Source organism: Oncorhynchus kisutch, linkage group LG16 (assembly GCF_002021735.2).
Source record: "Oncorhynchus kisutch isolate 150728-3 linkage group LG16, Okis_V2, whole genome shotgun sequence".
Taxonomy (NCBI): domain Eukaryota; kingdom Metazoa; phylum Chordata; class Actinopteri; order Salmoniformes; family Salmonidae; genus Oncorhynchus; species Oncorhynchus kisutch.
This window is the reverse complement of record NC_034189.2, coordinates 50,281,195-50,299,770: the sequence shown is the minus strand read 5'-3', so window position 1 is coordinate 50,299,770 and position 18,576 is coordinate 50,281,195. Positions and strand designations below refer to the sequence as shown.

The 18,576-nt window shown below is 50.5% G+C and overlaps 1 protein-coding gene across 5 annotated transcripts in view; it reads right to left on the bottom strand.

The window, feature by feature from the left end:
* The window catches only part of LOC109906801 (histone deacetylase 4-like), a 78,725-nt gene that overhangs the window by 19,206 nt on the left and 40,943 nt on the right, over positions 1 to 18,576 (bottom strand). For all 5 annotated transcript variants that reach the window (XR_004203476.1, XR_004203475.1, XM_031792846.1 and 2 more), the window contains 6 exons: positions 16,902 to 17,025; positions 14,971 to 15,089; positions 9,158 to 9,286; positions 8,741 to 8,964; positions 2,485 to 2,665; positions 1,601 to 1,794 (listed from right to left, as the gene is read on the bottom strand). Coding sequence is in view for 3 of the 5 variants with exons in the window: in XM_031792846.1 (XP_031648706.1) it covers positions 1,601 to 1,794; positions 2,485 to 2,665; positions 8,741 to 8,964; positions 9,158 to 9,286; positions 14,971 to 15,089; positions 16,902 to 17,025 (971 nt within the window). In the remaining 2 variants the exon portion in view is untranslated. The remainder of the gene's footprint in view (positions 1 to 1,600; positions 1,795 to 2,484; positions 2,666 to 8,740; positions 8,965 to 9,157; positions 9,287 to 14,970; positions 15,090 to 16,901; positions 17,026 to 18,576) is intronic.

The following is an 18,576-nucleotide window of genomic DNA, read 5'->3' as shown; positions in this document are numbered from 1 at the left end:
GCTCTCTCCCCCCTCTCTCTCTCTCTCCCCTCTCTCTCTCCCCTCTCTCTCTCTCTCCCCTCTCTCTCTCTCTCCCTCTCTCTCTCCCCTCTCTCTCTCTCCCCTCTCTCTCTCTCCCCTCTCTCTCTCTCCCCTCTCTCTCTCTCTCCCCTCTCTCTCTCTCCCCTCTCTCTCTCCTCCCCTCTCTCTCTCCCCTCTCGCTCTCCCTCTCTCCCTCTCTCCCCTCCCTCTCTCTCCCCTCCTCTCTCTCTCCCCCCTCTCTCTCTCTCTCCCCTCCTCTCTCTCTCCCCTCTCTCTCTCTCCCCTCTCTCTCTCTCCCCCTCTCTCTCTCTCCCCTCTCTCTCTCTCCCCTCTCTCTCTCTCCCCTCCCTCTCTCTCCCCTCCCTCTCTCCCCCCTCTCTCTCTCTATGGGAAGTACTGAATGTTCCAACACAACACACGACGGCGCCCCAAAGTGGCTCCCTATTCCCCATATAGTGAGCTGAAAGTAGTGCACTACATAGTGCATAGGGTGCCATTTCAGAAAAGAGCCAATGACTGTGTGCTTTTCTAGGTTGTTTTTTAAATAGATTTTTCTCCCCAAATTTGTGGTATCCAATTGGTAGTTACAGTCTTGTCTCATCGCTGCAACTCCCGTTTGGACTCGGGAGAGGCGAAGGTTGAGAGTCGTGCGTCCTCCGAAACACGACCCAACCAAGCCGCACTGCTTCTTGACACAATGCCCACTTAACCCGGAAGCCAGCCGCACCAACGTGTCGGAGGAAACACCGTACACCTGGTGACCGTGTCAGTGTGCACTGCGCTCGGCCCGCCACAGGAGTCGCTAGAGCGCGATGGGACAAGGACATCCCTGCCGGCCAAACCCTCCCCTAACCCGGACAATGCTGGGCCAATTGTGCGCCGCCCCATTGGTCTCCCGGTCGCGGCTAGCTGCGACAGAGCATGGACTAGAACCAAGACCTCTAGAGGCACAGCGATGCAGTGCACCACTCGGGAGGCTGTGCTTTCTGTAACAATAGATGAATAATGCACCCTGTACAGACTACACCACCTAATACCCTGCGATCAAGTCATACTGATAGACTTTTACCATCTGGCCCTTCAAAGCTCTGACAGATTACTTTCATATACAGTATTAGATCTACTCTGGTCAGAGATAAAACACTAAGACCAACTGAACGGAACATTTGATTGAATGTTGAGAAACGTACAGTAGTTAAACAGTGCTCTTACTGTTTGTCTGTGGGGATGTCACCTAAAGGCATGAAAACAATGAATACAAAAGAGAATCCCTTGTTTCATAGAGAGAGAAAGAACACATCAAACCAAACAGCGCTCAGCAAAGCACCGCTACCTAGTTCCTGAATGACCATATCTGGCATTGAGTTCCGCTTTGTTTCAATGGCGGTGTGGAGTTAGCTACAGTCTGCCCTTAGCAACTGTCACACACATGGACATTGCTTCCTGTCTTTATTGTACCTGTGGGAGGATAATTAACAAACAGACATACATACCCTCCAGCTATACCCCATCCTCTTCCCTCCCTCCCCACTGCTCAAACCCACCCTCTCCCCCCCCCCCCCCACCGCTCCTCCTCTACCTTGTTGATGTGTAGCTGCTGGAACTGCTGTTTGTGTTTCTCCAGGAACTGTTGGTGTTGCTGTTGGACCACCAACTGCTGCAGGGCCTGGGCCTGGGCGTTCTGCTGGGGCAGTGGGGCCGACTGGGTCCGACCCAGGGGACGGTGCTGCCCACGCAGCATGTGGATGGAGGGAGACTGGAGGGCGTCCACACCTGGGTTGGGAATACACACACGAGGGTATGGTTATAGCCATAGATACGGGGCGGCAGAGTAGCCTAGTGGTTAGAGCGTTGGACTAGTAACCGGAAGGTTGCAAGTTCAAACCCCCGAGCTGACAAGGTACAAATCTGTCGTTCTGCCCCTGAACAGGCAGTTAACCCACTGTTCCCCAGTAGGCTGTCATTGAAAATAAGAATTTGTTCTTAACTAACTTGCCTGGTTAAATAAAGGTTAAAAAAATGGATACACACGCCTGAATCCACACAAACACACTGGTCCCAGGACAAGAAATATCCGCAGTAGAAATGTCTCTGTTAATCACACACAGAACAGTGGAATGGAGCTTAATAGGAGCACAGTACTACAAGCCTGGCAGAAGAACCTTCTCTAGTCTGCCAAAAAAAGGAGCCCCCAATCACTTCCAAGGCTGTGCGTGTCACCAGTCATTTACTCTACTGTCAGCTGAAAATAGCACTGGGAAAGTGAGTCAATGGATGTGTTCCTTCAACACCGGTGGGCACAATTTTCTCTCTCTCTCATTGACCCTGCTTAACAGAAGATGAAAGGAAGTCTGTCAATAGAAGGAAGGGGGGGAGGGGGGTTATCTGTTAGGAAAGCACACAGTGTACTGGGACACTGTGTGTGTGTTCTCCACCAAAGTACCATTCTACTGCTGTACCCACCTGCCAGTAGGGGCCTGTGCGCGCCAGTCTGTTCCAGCAGGACCAAGTGCTGCAGTAGTGGGCCGTTCCCCCCTGCGCCCCCTCCATCAGCCAGGTAGGTGGCTAGGGGGGCACCGCCTAGGTAGGGGGGGCTGAGGGAGAGGGCCGAATGTTGACCCCCATCTTGCTGGGCTGAGGTCACCTGGAGAATGGGGTCAGTATAGAAGTGTTTTACATAGAACTGTTGGGATACATCTATATGTTAAACTGACATTGGTTTGATGCTTCTATTGTCTTTACTGGTTTCATACCACTACCTTTAGGAAGACTGAGGTACACATTACAAGCCTGTTGTCGTTGCTATTGTAAACAGATATATTTTGGCAATATTGTGATTTGTGAATTCATCTTTAAGGGGTGGTTCCCCCCAAAAACACAAGGTCACATGAGATGGAGACAGAGAGGGAGAAAAAGAAAGAGAGAAATAAAGAGGGAATTAGCATTAGATAAACAAATAAAATTAGGGCAACTTTTCTTTATCTGTGTAAGGTGTTGTAGGTAAGAAAGTCTGTACTTGCACACTGCTCAAAAAAATAAAGGGAACACTTAAACACCACAATGTAACTCCAAGTCAATCACACTTCAGTGAAATCAAATTGTCCACTTAGGAGGCAACACTGATTGACAATAAATTTCACATGCTGTTGTGCAAATGGAATAGACAACAGGTGGAAATTATAGGCAATTAGCAAGACACCCCCAATAAAGGAGTGGTTCTGCAGGTGGTGACCACAGACCACTTCTCAGTTCCTATGCTTCCTGGCTGATGTTTTGGTCACTTTTGAATGCTGGCGGTGCTTTCACTCTAGTGGTAGCATGAGACGGAGTCTACAACCCACACAAGTGGCTCAGGTAGTGCAGCTCATCCAGGATGGCACATCAATGCGAGCTGTGGCAAGAAGGTTTGCTGTGTCTGTCAGCGTAGTGTCCAGAGCATGGAGGCGCTACCAGGAGACAGGCCAGTACATCAGGAGACGTGTAGGAGGGCAACAACCCAGCAGCAGGACCGCTACCTCCACCTTTGTGCAAGGAGGAGCACTGCCAGAGCCCTGCAAAATGACCTCCAGCAGGTCACAAATGTGCATGTGTCTGCTCAAACGGTAGGAAACAGACTCCATGAGGGTGGTATGAGGGCCTGACGTCCACAGGTGGGGGTTGTGCTTACAGCCCAACACCGTGCAGAACGTTTGGCATTTGCCAGAGAACACCAAGATTGGCAAATTCGCCACTGGCGCCCTGTGCTCTTCACAGATGAAAGCAAGTTCACACTGAGCACATGTGACAGACGTGACAGAGTCTGGAGACGCCGTGGAGAATTTTCTGCTGCCTGCAACATCCTCCAGCATGACCGGTTTGGCGGTGGGTCAGTCATGGTGTGGGGTGGCATTTCTCCATGTGCTCGCCAGATGTAGCCTGACTGCCATTAGGTACCGAGATGAGATCCTCAGACCCCTTGTGAGACCATATGCTGGTGCGGTTGGCCCTGGGTTCCTCCTAATGCAAGACAATGCTAGATCTCATGTGGCTGGAGTGTCAGCAGTTCCTGCAAGAGGAAGGCATTTATGCTATGGACTGGCCCGCCCGTTCCCCAGACCTGAATCCAATTGAGCACATCTGGGACAACATGTCTAGCTCCATCCACCAACGCCACGTTGCACCAGAGACTGTCCAGGAGTTGGCAGATGCTTTAGTCCAGGTCTGGGAGGAGATCCCTCAGGAGACCATCCCCCACCTCATCAGGAGCATGCTCAGGCGTTGTAGGGAGGTCATACAGGCACGTGGAGGCCACACACACTACTGAGCCTCATTTTGACTTGTTTTAAATACATTACATCAAAGTTGGATCAGCCTGTAGTGTGGTTTTCCACTTTAATTTTGAGTGCGACTCCAAAACCAGACATTCATGGGTTGATAAATTTGATTGTCATTGATAATTTTTGTGTGATTTTGTTGTCAGCACATTCAACTATGTAAAGAAAAAAGTATTTAATAAGAATATTTCATTCATTCAGATCTAGGATGTGTTATTTTAGTGTTCCCTTTATTTTTTTGAGCAGTGTATTTCTGCCAACCGACCTAGTACTGATTGTGGTACTTTGTTTAAAAGTCCCGCCACCCGCTCAGTATAAAACATCGCCTTTCATTTTACTGGCTTTGGCACGCATTAAAGCATTCTATTGTTGTCTGACATCAAACTTGTCCTCGTCGATCACAAAGCTTCACAGAAATGCTTGTAATACATTTATTTTCTCCATAAAAAAATGTAATTCTGTTGTTGAGCCATCCTTCTATTGTCACAGAAATTCTTTGGCATTTAGCCTGGGAGAACACACACCCACCCACCTCCGTGGCAGAGATCTTTGTGGGCTATACTCGGCCTCATCTCAGGATAGTAAGTTGGTGGTTGAAGATATCCCTTTAGTGGTGTGGGGGCTGTGCTTTGGAAAAGTGGGTGGGGTTATATCCTGCCTGTTTGGCCCTGTCCGGGGGTATCATCATCATTCAGGAGCCACAGTGTCTCCTGAACCCTCCTGTCTCAGCCTCCAGTATTTATGCTGCAGTAGTTTGTGTTGGGGGGCTAGGGTCAGTCTGTTATATCTGGAGTACTTCTTCTGTCTTATCTGGTGTCCTGTGAATTTAAGTATGCTCTCTCTTTCTCTCTCTCGGAGGACCTGAGCCCTAGGACCATGCCTCAGGACTACCTGGCATGATGATTCCTTGCTGTCCCCAGTCCACCTGGCCGTGCTGCTGCTCCAGTTTCAACTGTTCTGCCTGCGACGATGGAACCCTGACCCTTTTACCGGACGTGCTACCTGTCCCAGACTGTTTTCAACTGCAGGAGCGGTAGAGATACTCTTAATGATCGGCTATGAAAAGCAAACTGATATTGACTCCTGAGGTCCTGGAGGGGCAAGCCACTCCGCTAATCCTCTTCTCCTGGAGGGGCAAGACGCTCCGCTAATCCTCTTCTCCTGGAGGGGCAAGCCGCTCCGCTCATCCTCTTCTCCTGGAGGGGCAAGACTCTCCGCTCATCCTCTTCTCCTGGAGGGGCAAGACTCTCCGCTCATCCTCTTCTCCTGGAGGGGCAAGACACTCTGCTAATCCTCTTCTCCTGGAGGGGCAAGACACTCTGCTAATCCTCTTCTCCTGGAGGGGCAAGACACTCTGCTAATCCTCTTCTCCTGGAGGGGCAAGACACTCTGCTAATCCTCTTCTCCTGGAGGGGCAAGACACTCTGCTAATCCTCTTCTCCTGGAGGGGCAAGACTCTCCGCTAATCCTCTTCTCCTGGAGGGGCAAGACTCTCCGCTAATCCTCTTCTCCTGGAGGGGCAAGCCGCTCCGCTAATCCTCTTCTCCTGGAGGGGCAAGACACTCTGCTAATCCTCTTCTCCTGGAGGGGCAAGACACTCTGCTAATCCTCTTCTCCTGGAGGGGCAAGACACTCTGCTAATCCTCTTCTCCTGGAGGGGCAAGACTCTCCGCTAATCCTCTTCTCCTGGAGGGGCAAGCCGCTCCGCTAATCCTCTTCTCCTGGAGGGGCAAGCCGCTCCGCTAACCCTCTTCTCCTGGAGGGGCAAGACACTACAGGCTACAATATCTGGTTGGACATTTATTATGTTGAACGTGTTCTGCTACGATTACAGTTCTATTTCGACAACTGTCTGCTGCTACGACTAAAAAAGCAGTTGGCGAGGACGTTTGCGTGATCTCTAACAAAGCAGGAATGAGTGAGGGCAGGAAAACTAAACGTGGAACAAAAAAAGCTACTTTTTCAAATCATCCTTCAGGTCCGATTTTGTATTTCTTTACACAATCGGAAAGAGCAGTTTCTAAAGCGCACAAAATTTGGGCATGGTCTCTTTTCAAATATAACTTTATGTTCTATGACAGCGGTTCCACACGTTCCTGTGACACTGAAGTAGTGTGAAAAATATGATTGATATTTTATTTGGTTATATTGCATTATGTTCTTACTATAAAATACATGTGTGTTGTCTGTGACCAGTGCAGGGGAATGTAAGTGTGTGGTCTGCTTAATGAACAAATGAAACTATTGATTTTATTTGCATTGCAAAACCATGTTGCCTATAAATTGTCCATACCAGTAACATAACTCAAAATAGGCTATTCTATTCTTCTGAAAAGAAATTTTCTTAGGACCTGCCTAAACAAATGAATAATGGATTTCTTTGTGGTGTATATTCAATCGATTTATTCAAATACACCCCCACCCACATCGGCACACCCCTACTCCCATCGGCACACCCCCTACTCCCACCCCACACCCCCTACTCCCACCCCACACCCCCTACTCCCACCCCACACCCCCCTACTCCCACCCCACACCCCTACTCCCACCCCACACTCCCTACTCCAACCCCACACCCCCAACCCCACACTCCCTACTCCAACCCACACCCCCTACTCCCACCCCACACCCCCTACTCCAACCCCACACCCCCTACTCCCACCCCACACCCCCTACTCCCACCCCACACCCCCACCCACATCAGCACACCCCCTACTCCCACCCCACACTCCCTACTCCCACCCCACACCCCCTACTCCCACCCCACACCCCCTACTCCCACCCCACACCCCCTACTCCCACCCCACACCCCCTACTCCCACCCCACACTCCCTACTCCCACCCCACACCCCCTACTCCCACCCCACACCCCCTACTCCCACCCCACACCCCCTACTCCCACCCCACCCCCCTACTCCCACCCCCCCTACTCCCACCCCACACCCCCACCCACATCAGCACACCCCCTACTCCCACCCCACACTCCCTACTCCCACCCCACACCCCCACCCACATCAGCACACCCCCTACTCCACCCCACACCCCCTACTCCCACCCCACACCCCCACCCCACATCAGCACACTCCCTACTCCCACCCCACACTCCCTACTCCAACCCCACACCCCCTACTCCCACCCCACACCCCCTACTCCCACCCCACACTCCCTACTCCAACCCCACACCCCCTACTCCCACACTCCCTACTCCCACCCCACACCCCCTACTCCCACCCCACACTCCCTACTCCCACCCCACACCCCCTACTCCAACCCCACACCCCTACTCCCACCCCCACACTCCCTACTCCCACCCCACACCCCCTACTCCCACCCCACACTCCCTACTCCCACCCCACACCCCCTACTCCCACACCACACCCCCTACTCCCACCCCACACCCCCTACTCCCACCCCCACACTCCCTACTCCCACCCCACACCCCCTACTCCCACCCCACACTCCCTACTCCCACACTCCTTACTCCCACCCCACACTCCCTACTCCCACCCCACCCCACACTCCCTACTTCCACCCCACACTCCCTACTCCCACCCCACCCCACACCCCCTACTCCCACCCCACACCCCCTACTCCCGCCCCACACTCCCTACTCCCACCCCACACTCCCTACTCCCACCCCACACTCCCTACTCCCACCCCCCCCACCCTCCCTACTCCCACCCCACACTCCCTACTCCCACACTCCCTACTCCAACCCCACACTTCCTACCCGCACTCCCTACTCCCACCCCGCACTCCCTACTCCCAACCCGCACTCCCTACTCCCAACCCACACTCCCTACTCCCACCCCACACTACCTACTCCCACCCCACACTACCTACTCCCAACCCACACTACCTACTCCCACACTACCTACTCCCACCCCACACTACCTACTCCCACCCCACACTACCTACTCCCACCCCACACTACCTACTCCCACCCCACACTACCTACTCCCACCCCACACTACCTACTCCCACCCCACACTACCTACTCCCACTCCACTACCTACTCCCACCCCACACTACCTACTCCCACTCCACTACCTACTCCCACCCCACACTACCTACTCCCACCCCACACTACCTACTCCCACCCCACACTACCTACTCCCACCCCACACTACCTACTCCCACTCGTCAGTGGTGCCGGCATGCGCACAGGACACATAAAAAGGCTTATGCAGGCAAGAATGTGTTTAAAATGGGACTGTTTGAAAGGGGGTCATATAAAGCACGGCCATTTTTCCCCCCACAGGCTACATACCGTAAATCCTGTGTGACCACAGAGAGAGACGACCAACACACAAAAGGAGACAGATATATATATAGATAGAGCGAGAGATACAGAGAGAGAGAGAACGAGAGAAGAGGAGAAACAATATATCAACAGAGAGCCTTACATTGGAAGCAGAGGTGGCTGTGGCAGGCAGACCTAGGGTGATGTTGGGGAGGGAGGGGGACGTGTACAGAGACAGCTGGCTGAGTTCACCACCACACAACCGCTGAGCCAGGGACACATCAATGCTGTTGGAGACAGTGACGCCGTTCTCATTGGGGATGTTGCTGATGCTGTTGTTGTTAGGAGAGCTGGGGCCGGATCCAGGAGCGCTGTTACACGCTGAATCTAGAGAATGTATTCATATCTTAACTCCGTCATGACTGTTCCACACCAAGTCTACAGCTACAGTACAACATGAACCTAATACAACCAGTCAGTTAGTCATCTCTTCCATGTTAAATCTACTACACAGCTCTGTTGTGTGCGAGGTCTGAACCTCCTGGCCATTCCTCTCCACAGCGTTGAGTGTGTGTCCTACCTGCCATATCCAGTGAGCGTTTCTTTGCGGTTGTGATCGGGCTGTCTTTACGCCTCAGTAGGGGGCTGCTCCGTCGCTCGCTCACCTTCTGCTTCAGACGAGAACGTAGCTTCAGGTTGGGCTCAGAGGCTACAAGGCAGACACACACAGAAAGAGAGAGAGCACAGATATGACCAACACAACCCAGGCTTGTAACAGAGGCTAAGACTCAAGAGAGGCCCATGGTTCTGATACGGCTCTGTCATACCATATCCCTGCAACTTGAACCGCAGTAAACAGAAACCACAGTTTTGTTGAGGCTAACAACAGTTCTCGAGGTTAAACAGGGTCCATTTTATCTAACCAACGACTAAGTTACACAACCTGCTGTTCCCCATCATGGAGGTGGATGAGGTACGTTTCCTCCCCATTACAATGTACTGAGCGTTGGGAAAACCTGCGCCAGCCACATCAACAAGGAAATGAGAGTGTAGAGGGGAATGAACTGATTTCTGGGAGCGACGTTGCCAATTACAGCGGGCTTTGTCAGTGTGCATTCAAATGGAGAGAATTTAGAAAGACAAGGACGGAGAGAGGGAATGCGATGTCATGACTACCATGTTCTGAAATGATGCTAATGTTCAGTTTACACGGCCCGGACAATCAGGGCCCTCTGTAGGGACACTCGACCAATAGAAGTCCAGTACTAATTATCCAGCCAGGGCGCTATTTCAGGCCCTTTGGAAAAACAAAGGGCACAAAGCAGGAGGGGAACAACAAGAGTCCTCTCTCTCTCTCTCTCTCTCTCTCTCTCTCTCTCTCTCTCTCTCTCTCTCTCTCTCTCTCTCTCTCTCTCTCTCTCTCTCTCTCTCTCTCTCTCTCTCTCTCTCTCTCTCTCTCTCTCTCTCTCTCTCTCTCTCTCTCTCTCTCTCTCTCTCTCTCTCTCTCTCTCTCTCTCTCTCTCTCTCTCTCTCTCTCTCTCTCTCTCTCTCTCTCTCTCTCTCTCTCTCTCTCTCTCTCTCTCTCTCTCTCTCTCTCTCTCTCTCTCTCTCTCTCTCTCTCTCTCTCTCTCTCTCTCTCTCTCCCCCTTGCCTCTCTCTCTCCCCCTTGCCTCTCTCTCTCTCTCTCTGTCCACTGCTCCCTCCATCCTTGTTTTTAGTCACACGTTTGTTTCTCTCCGTTTCACAAGTGACAGACTAATGATGCAGGCGCTAGTTTCAAAGGTGGCCGCGGACCGCGCCACTATGGGAGAAAGTCCGGCGGGGGTCAAACAATCATGTAAGGCACTACTGAATGGATGGCATGACACATGTTTGGTCAAATGTAACGGTCTCCCATCTGAGAACAGACAAAAGAGGAACATGGATTGATTCATAAAGAGCCTAACACTGTAAGATGCTATTTTATGTGTGTGGTTTGCTTGTATAACATTAAAGCGGTAATTATCTCACATCTCATCTTTCAGAACACATCAAGTCCCTTTTCATTGACATTCGCCTCACTCAGACAACAGACAGAACTGTGGAGGAACTTGCAGCCTTTCTCATTGCTAGAGATGATTAAACCCCCATGTTGGCTGAATGGACATAGACAGGGATGGAGACAGGAGTTCATGTACTTTTTAACAGTTAGGTCTGTGTCCCATTGATCTCAAGAATGTTCATCAGTCTGGCTTCAGGCCAGGTCATAGCACGATATACAGTGGTGGTGCGGAATTATTGGCTCCTTGATAAAGATTAGAAAAAAGACTATATAAAATAACAGAAATACAGAGCTACATTGTATGCGCCAAGAAATTCAAAAATTATATTATTTTATACTAATAAAATCTCTTTCTCTGATCAATTGTGTTTAACAAGTAATAACAACAAATCTCTAAAAATTAGGGGTCAGAAATCTCTTAAAAATAGGGTTTAGAAAACCCCAGGCGGTGCTATGGTCACATGACATGGAGAGAGAGGTCGTTGGCCACGCACACCACCGAGTTTGGATTCGAAAAAACAGCGCGTATGCAGAAAATACCTCATCACTAATGTATGGTGGTGGATCTTTGATGTTTTGGGGCTGTTTTGCTTTCCACTGGTCCTGTGGGCCCTTGTTAAGGTCAACGGCATCATGAACTTTAACAAGTACCCGGACATTTGTGTCGACAACAATCTTTTTCATGATAAAGCACCTTGTTTGAAACACAGCCCTGCATCCCCACCATTACAGCCCTGCATCCCCACCATTACAGCCCTGCATCCCCACCATCACAGCCCTGCATCCCCACCATCACAGCCCTGCATCCCCACCATCACAGCCCTGCATCCCCACCATTACAGCCCTGCATCCCCACCATTACAGCCCTGCATCCCCACCATTACAGCCCTGCATCCCCACCATTACAGCCCTGCATCCCCACCATTACAGCCCTGCATCCCCACCATTACAGCCCTGCATCCCCACCATTACAGCCCTGCATCCCCACCATTACAGCCCTGCATCCCCACCATTACAGCCCTGCATCCCCACCATTACAGCCCTGCATCCCCACCATTACAGCCCTGCATCCCCACCATTACAGCCCTGCATCCCCACCATTACAGCCCTGCATCCCCACCATTACAGTTATTTAAGCAATCAAAAAAATGAACCATTATAAGTTGCAATCTGGATCAGATGGGCATCATTTGAAAGCTCTTTCCATTGTCAAAATGACAAGCTAAGCTGTAAAATACAATCTTAGAGACACAGAGAGTAAATGTGGTGAGCATAGAATGGAGTGACGAGCTTGTTCCACGGCTAACTTTCTTCCCAATACGACAAGCATCTGTTCAAAACAACCCAGGGTATGATGCCATGTCATTGTTGGAACTGTACATGAAAAACATGTGATCAGAAACGTTGAACCTGTAAATGACATAACTTCTATAATATGGACATGTGAAGTGCACATTAGCATGTGGTTTGCTTGTATGACATCAAAGCGGTATTTATTATAATCTTCAACGTCTCATCTTTTAGATGTCCCTCTTCATTTACAACATTCCCTTCACTCAGACTACAAAACATTAGCAAAATAAGTTTAGTTAGCGTGAGGGATGGGGGCATCTTCTTGTCGCCCCTGGTACTCCCGTTTAGAAGGCACGTCAGCTGAATCCCATTCAGCGCTAGAAAGCAGAGACCCTGCGCTCTGATGTCATCTATAGCAGTTTACTGTACAGCTATTTTCATACCGTATAGGGCAGAGGTATTCAACTCTTAACCTGTGAGGTCCGGAACCTGCTGGTTTTCTGTTCTACCTGATCATTTAAAAAAACGCAGTGGATCAGGCTACGAGGTCCAGAGTTAGGTTTGAAGGGTATAGAGGCTGTGAGCTTGAAGGGTTACCTAGCTACCACACAGTGTGAAGACATGCTGTGTTAGCGACAGACATGCTGTGTTAGCGACAGACATGCTGTGTTAGCGACAGACATGCTGTGTTAGCGACAGACATGCTGTGTTAGCGACAGACAGAGGGACACTACAGTGCCTTGCGAAAGTATTCGGCCCCCTTGAACTTTGCGACCTTTTGCCACATTTCAGGCTTCAAACATAAAGATATAAAACTGTATTTTTTTTGTGAAGAATCTACAACAAGTGGGACACAATCATGAAGTGGAACGACATTTATTGGATATTTCAAACTTTTTTAACAAATCAAAAACTGAAAAATTGGGCGTGCAAAATTATTCAGCCCCCTTAAGTTAATACTTTGTAGCGCCACCTTTTGCTGCGATTACAGCTGTAAGTCGCTTGGGGTATGCCTCTATCAGTTTTGCACATCGAGAGACCTAAATTTTTTCCCATTCCTCCTTGCAAAACAGCTCGAGCTCAGTGAGGTTGGATGGAGAGCATTTGTGAACAGCAGTTTTCAGTTCTTTCCACAGATTCTCGATTGGATTCAGGTCTGGACTTTGACTTGGCCATTCTAACACAATTGCTAACACAGCATGTACGTGGCTAACACAGCATGTACGCGGCTAACACAGCATGTACGTGGCTAACACAGCATGTACGTGGCTAACACAGCATGTACGTGGCTAACACCACATGTACGTGGCTAACACCACATGTACGTCGCTAACACCACATGTACGTCGCTAACACAGCATATACGTCGCTAACACAGCATGTCTGTCGCTAACACAGCATGTACGCCTCAATGTTCTTAAGAGGCTTCCGCTCATAGTCTAATTTTCCTTCATGCCCACCACTGTTAAAGAACTGCAGGTAAAGGTAAAAGTAATTCCCTAAACTCTCCTCCTCCCTCCCTCATCTGTCCTATTCTCCAACCTTCTCTTTTCTAAAATCTCTCTCCTCCTGTGGAATGTGGCCAGTGTCAACTGTGGTCTGTGTAGCCTTGAGGCTTTTCTCCTCTTCCACCTTCCTCTTCCCCCACACTCCCCCTGTTCTTCTCCCGTCTCTCTCTTTTCTCCTCTTCCACCTTCCTCTTCCTCCACACTCCCCCTGTTCTACTCCCCTCTCTCCTCTCGTCTCGTCTCTCTCTTTTCTCCTCTTCCACCTTCCTCTTTCCCCACACTCCCCCTCTTCTACTCCCGTCTCATCTCTCTCTTTTCTCCTCTTCCTCCACACTCCCCCTGTTCTACTCCCCTCTCGTCTCTCTCTTATCTCCTCTTCCTCCACACTCCCCCTGGACTCTCTCCTCCCGTCTCGTCTCTCTCTTTTCTCCTCTTCCACCTTCCTCTTCCCCCACACTCCCCCTGTTCTTCTCCCCTCTCGTCTCTCTCTTTTCTCCTCTTCCACCTTCCTCTTCACTCCCCCTGTTCTACTCCCCTCTCTTATCTCCTCTTCCTCCACACTCCCCCTGTTCTACTCCCCTCTCGTCTCTCTTTTCTCCTCTTCCTCCACACTCCCCCTCTTCTACTCCCCTCTCTCCTCTCGTCTCGTCTCTCTCTTTTCTCCTCTTCCACCTTCCTCTTCCTCCACACTCCCCCTGTTCTACTCCCCTCTCTCCTCGTCTCTCTCTTTTCTCCTCTTCCACCTTCCTCTTCCTCCACACTCCCCCTGTTCTACTCCCCTCGGACTCTCTCCTCCAGTCTCGTCTCTCTCAGTCTGGGTGGAATGTGGTCTCAGTGGCCAGTGTCAACTGTGGTGTATCTGCAGCTTGAGTCAGCCTTGGGGCTAGAGTCAACATGGCCGTGCTCTGTTCATACAGGCCCAGCCCGCTAAGTGAATAATTATACTGGAAGACCACCGCTTCACAGCCCGGCACAGCCGCAACATTTTAGTTTCCACTTCGTCTACTGTCGGTAGAGTACACCTCTCTAAACTATAGAAAGTTTTTTTTTTTGTTCACTCTGGGATTTTTCATGATGTATGATTTAGAAATGATGAAAACTTTGGCAAGGTGATAAAAGGTCTGTCACATATTACAGTTCAATCCCCCGGCGGTACAGTAGGACATGCCAGAATAGCAATGGATGTTCGGAACGTTTTAGGTGGTAAAGAGAATCAATATTAATATCAGCAGTTCATCTAGAACTCAAATAACGTATAGCTTCTCAGTGAACCTCATAACCCCCCCTCACAGAGCCCTAGGGATTCCATTGAGGGGGCAGCAGAACCCCTGACAGCCTAATTTGGGTTTGATTAATGGTGGGAGGCTCTAATACTATCTAAATGAGGGAAGATGTGAGCCTGCAGAGAGCCTACAGGACAGACCTCTAGCAGAGCAAGGTGTGAGCCCACAGAGAGCCTACAGGACAGTCCTCTAGCAGAGCAAGGTGTGAGCCCACAGAGAGCCTACAGGACAGTCCTCTAGCAGAGCAAGGTGTGTGTGTGTTTAGTACCTGTCTTGCGGAGGGGGAAGTCGTCTCTAGCGTTGTAGATGCCCAGGACAGGGTGGTTGTAGGTACCCATACCAGTCTGAGGAGGAGAGCTCTGGTCCAGGGAAGTGTGCTGAGTTTTCCTGCAACACACACACAACCATCAGATCCTTCAATATTTAACCTTTATTTAACTAGGCAAGTCGGTTAAGAACAAATTCTTATTTTCAATGACGGCCTACTGGGGAACAGTGGGTTAAAACTGCCTTGTTCAGGGACAGAACGACATATTTTTACCTCATCAGCTCTGGGATTCAATCTTGAAACCTTTCGGTTACTAGTCCAACACCCTAACCACTAAGATAACTCATCACACAACACTGTGGTGGGTGGTGTCTCAATAGTCTAAAGCCATGACCTCACTCCTTACACAGGATTACAGGATAGGGGGTGTCTCAATAGTCTAAAGCCATGACCTCACTCCTTACACAGGATTACAGGATAGGGGGTGTCTCAATAGTCTAAAGCCATGACCTCACTCCTTACACGGGATTACAGGATAGGGGGTGTCTCAATAGTCTAAAGCCATGACCTCACTCCTTACACAGGATTACAGGATAGCGAGTGTCTCGATAGTCTAAAACTGTGCCTCAGTAGTGGGGGGTGTACAGCCTGGGGTACAGCCTGGGGTACAGCCTGGGGAGATTGGTTTCCAGTCAGCCTGGGCTGGAAGATGGGCAGAGCTGATGTCTGTCTATTGAGGTTAGCTACTGCTACAGAGCAAGACTGATCTCAGGCAGTAAGGTAAGCTGTGCTGGCCCAGGCCCAAACCCATGTTCTGGTCTAGTGAACACACTCTGTGGTGCATATACCTCCCCTCTCTACCTCTCTTCTGGTCTGAACGACTGGCAGCTTTAAAGTGCTGAGAGACTCTTTACATTGAGAGAGAGAGAGGGAGGGAGAGAGGGGAGAGACAGTCCTGATAACACTGACTCTATACTCCACTGGGTCATTATGGTAGTAGTGGAGAAGTGGTTTACTGTATGTGTGTGATGAGTGCTGGATGGTTTTACTAAGACAATTGCAAAACAGTGATCACACAGTTTCTACCAATGACTTCTATAAATGCGTTATAAAAGATGAACGCACACACACAGCACCTAATACTGAGTACACAGACCACAGCTGGACGTGGGTTCACACAGCACCTAACACTGAGTACACAGACCACAGCTGGACGTGGGTTCACACAGCACCTAACACTGAGCACACAGACCCCAGCTGGACGTGGGTTCACACAGCACCTAACACTGAGCACACAGACCACAGCTGGACGTGGGTTCACACAGCACCTAACACTGAGCACACAGACCACAGCTGGTTCACACAGCACCTAATACTGAGAACACAGACCACAGCGGGAAGTGGGTTCACACAGCACCCAACACTGAGTACACAGACCACAGCTGGACGTGGGTTCACACAGCACCCAACACTGAGCACACAGACCAAAGCTGGACGTGGGTTCACACAGCACCTAACACTGAGCACACAGCTGAATGTGGGTTCACACAGCACCTAATACTGAGCACACAGACCACAGCTGGAAGTGGGTTCACACAGCACCTAACACAGCTGGACGTGGCTTCACACAGCACCAAACACTGAGCACACAGACCACAGCTGGACGTGGGTTCACACAGCACCCAACACTGAGCACACAGACCACACAGCTGGACGTGGGTTCACACAGCACCTAATACTGAGCACACAGACCACAGCTGGATGTGGGTTCCACAGCTTGATAATAAACACTCAAGGCTGAGGAGGGAGAGCTCCTCTCAACAGGACCAAATAGTCTGCTGTGTCCTCCGTGTGATCTCATCCCTACACACGGGACAGGAGGGACAGGAGTGTGTGCGAGTGTGTGCGTCTGTGTGTGAGACAGTACTCACCCGTACCAGTAGCGGGGGTCGTTGGGCAACCCCCCGTGGTTGAGACTCCTCTGGGCCAGAGCCTTCTTCTTGTTCAGCACAAACTCCTGCAGTCGCATCTTCACCTCCGTACTGGCCACTGCACCTGAGAGGGGGTACATGGTACCAGGGTAAGAATACCGTACTGGCCACTGCACCTGAGAGGGGGTACATGGTACCAGGGTAAGAAGACCGTACTGGCCACTGCACCTGAGAGGGGGTACATGGTACCAGGGTAAGAAGACAGTACTGGCCACTGCACCTGAGAGGGGGTACATGGTACCAGGGTAAGAAGACAGTACTGGCCACTGCACCTGAGAGGGGGTACATGGTACCAGGGTAAGAAGACAGTACTGGCCACTGCACCTGAGAGGGGGTACATGGTACCAGGGTAAGAAGACAGTACTGGCCACTGCACCTGAGAGGGGGTACATGGTACCAGGGTAAGAAGACAGTACTGGCCACTGCACCTGAGAGGGGGTACATGGTACCAGGGTAAGAAGACAGTACTGGCCACTGCACCTGAGAGGGGGTACATGGTACCAGGGTAAGAAGACAGTACTGGCCACTGCACCTGAGAGGGGGTACATGGTACCAGGGTAAGAAGACAGTACTGGCCACTGCACCTGAGAGGGGGTACATGGTACCAGGGTAAGAAGACAGTACTGGCCACTGCACCTGAGAGGGGGTACATGGTACCAGGGTAAGAAGACAGTACTGGCCACTGCACCTGAGAGGGGGTACATGGTACCAGGGTAAGAAGACAGTACTGGCCACTGCACCTGAGAGGGGGTACATGGTACCAGGGTAAGAAGACAGTACTGGCCACTGCACCTGAGAGGAGGTACATGGTACCAGGGTAAGAAGACAGTACTGGCCACTGCACCTGAGAGGGGGTACATGGTACCAGGGTAAGAAGACAGTACTGGCCACTGCACCTGAGAGGGGGTACATGGTACCAGGGTAAGAAGACAGTACTGGCCACTGTACCTGAGAGGGGGTACATGGTACCAGGGTAAGAAGACAGTACTGGCCACTGTACCTGAGAGGGGGTACATGGTACCAGGGTAAGAAGACAGTACTGGCCACTGCACCTGAGAGGGGGTACATGGTACCAGGGTAAGAAGACAGTACTGGCCACTGCACCTGAGAGGGGGTACATGGTACCAGGGTAAGAAGACAGTACTGGCCTTAAGGCCCTTCACATAGATCAAGAAGAAAAGGATAGACTAGAGCAATATGCTAGCAGAGTGATGGAGAGGTTAAAGGGCGTCGCTGAAGGTAGGTGTGAGCTCTGACGCCATTTCAGGCAGAGTTTACTAGGAGTTATATCTATCACCGAATATCATTGATATGATGGACTATTCAAACGGTCACATTTCCAATTCGCTGTGCAACACACTGCCCTCTGTAATTATTGGGGCAATTAAGTATTTTCTCTTATTTTGGCTCTATACTCAAAGTTTGGATTTGAAATCATACAATGTCTATGAGGTTAAAGTGCAGACTGTCAACTTTAATTTGAGGGTATTTTCATTAATATCGCGTGAAACGTTGTCGTTATAATTGGTGATTGTGCAGAGAGAGAAGATGAGGATCGAGACAAACAGAATCAGAGAGAGAGAGAGAGAGACAGAGAGAGACAGACAGAGACAGA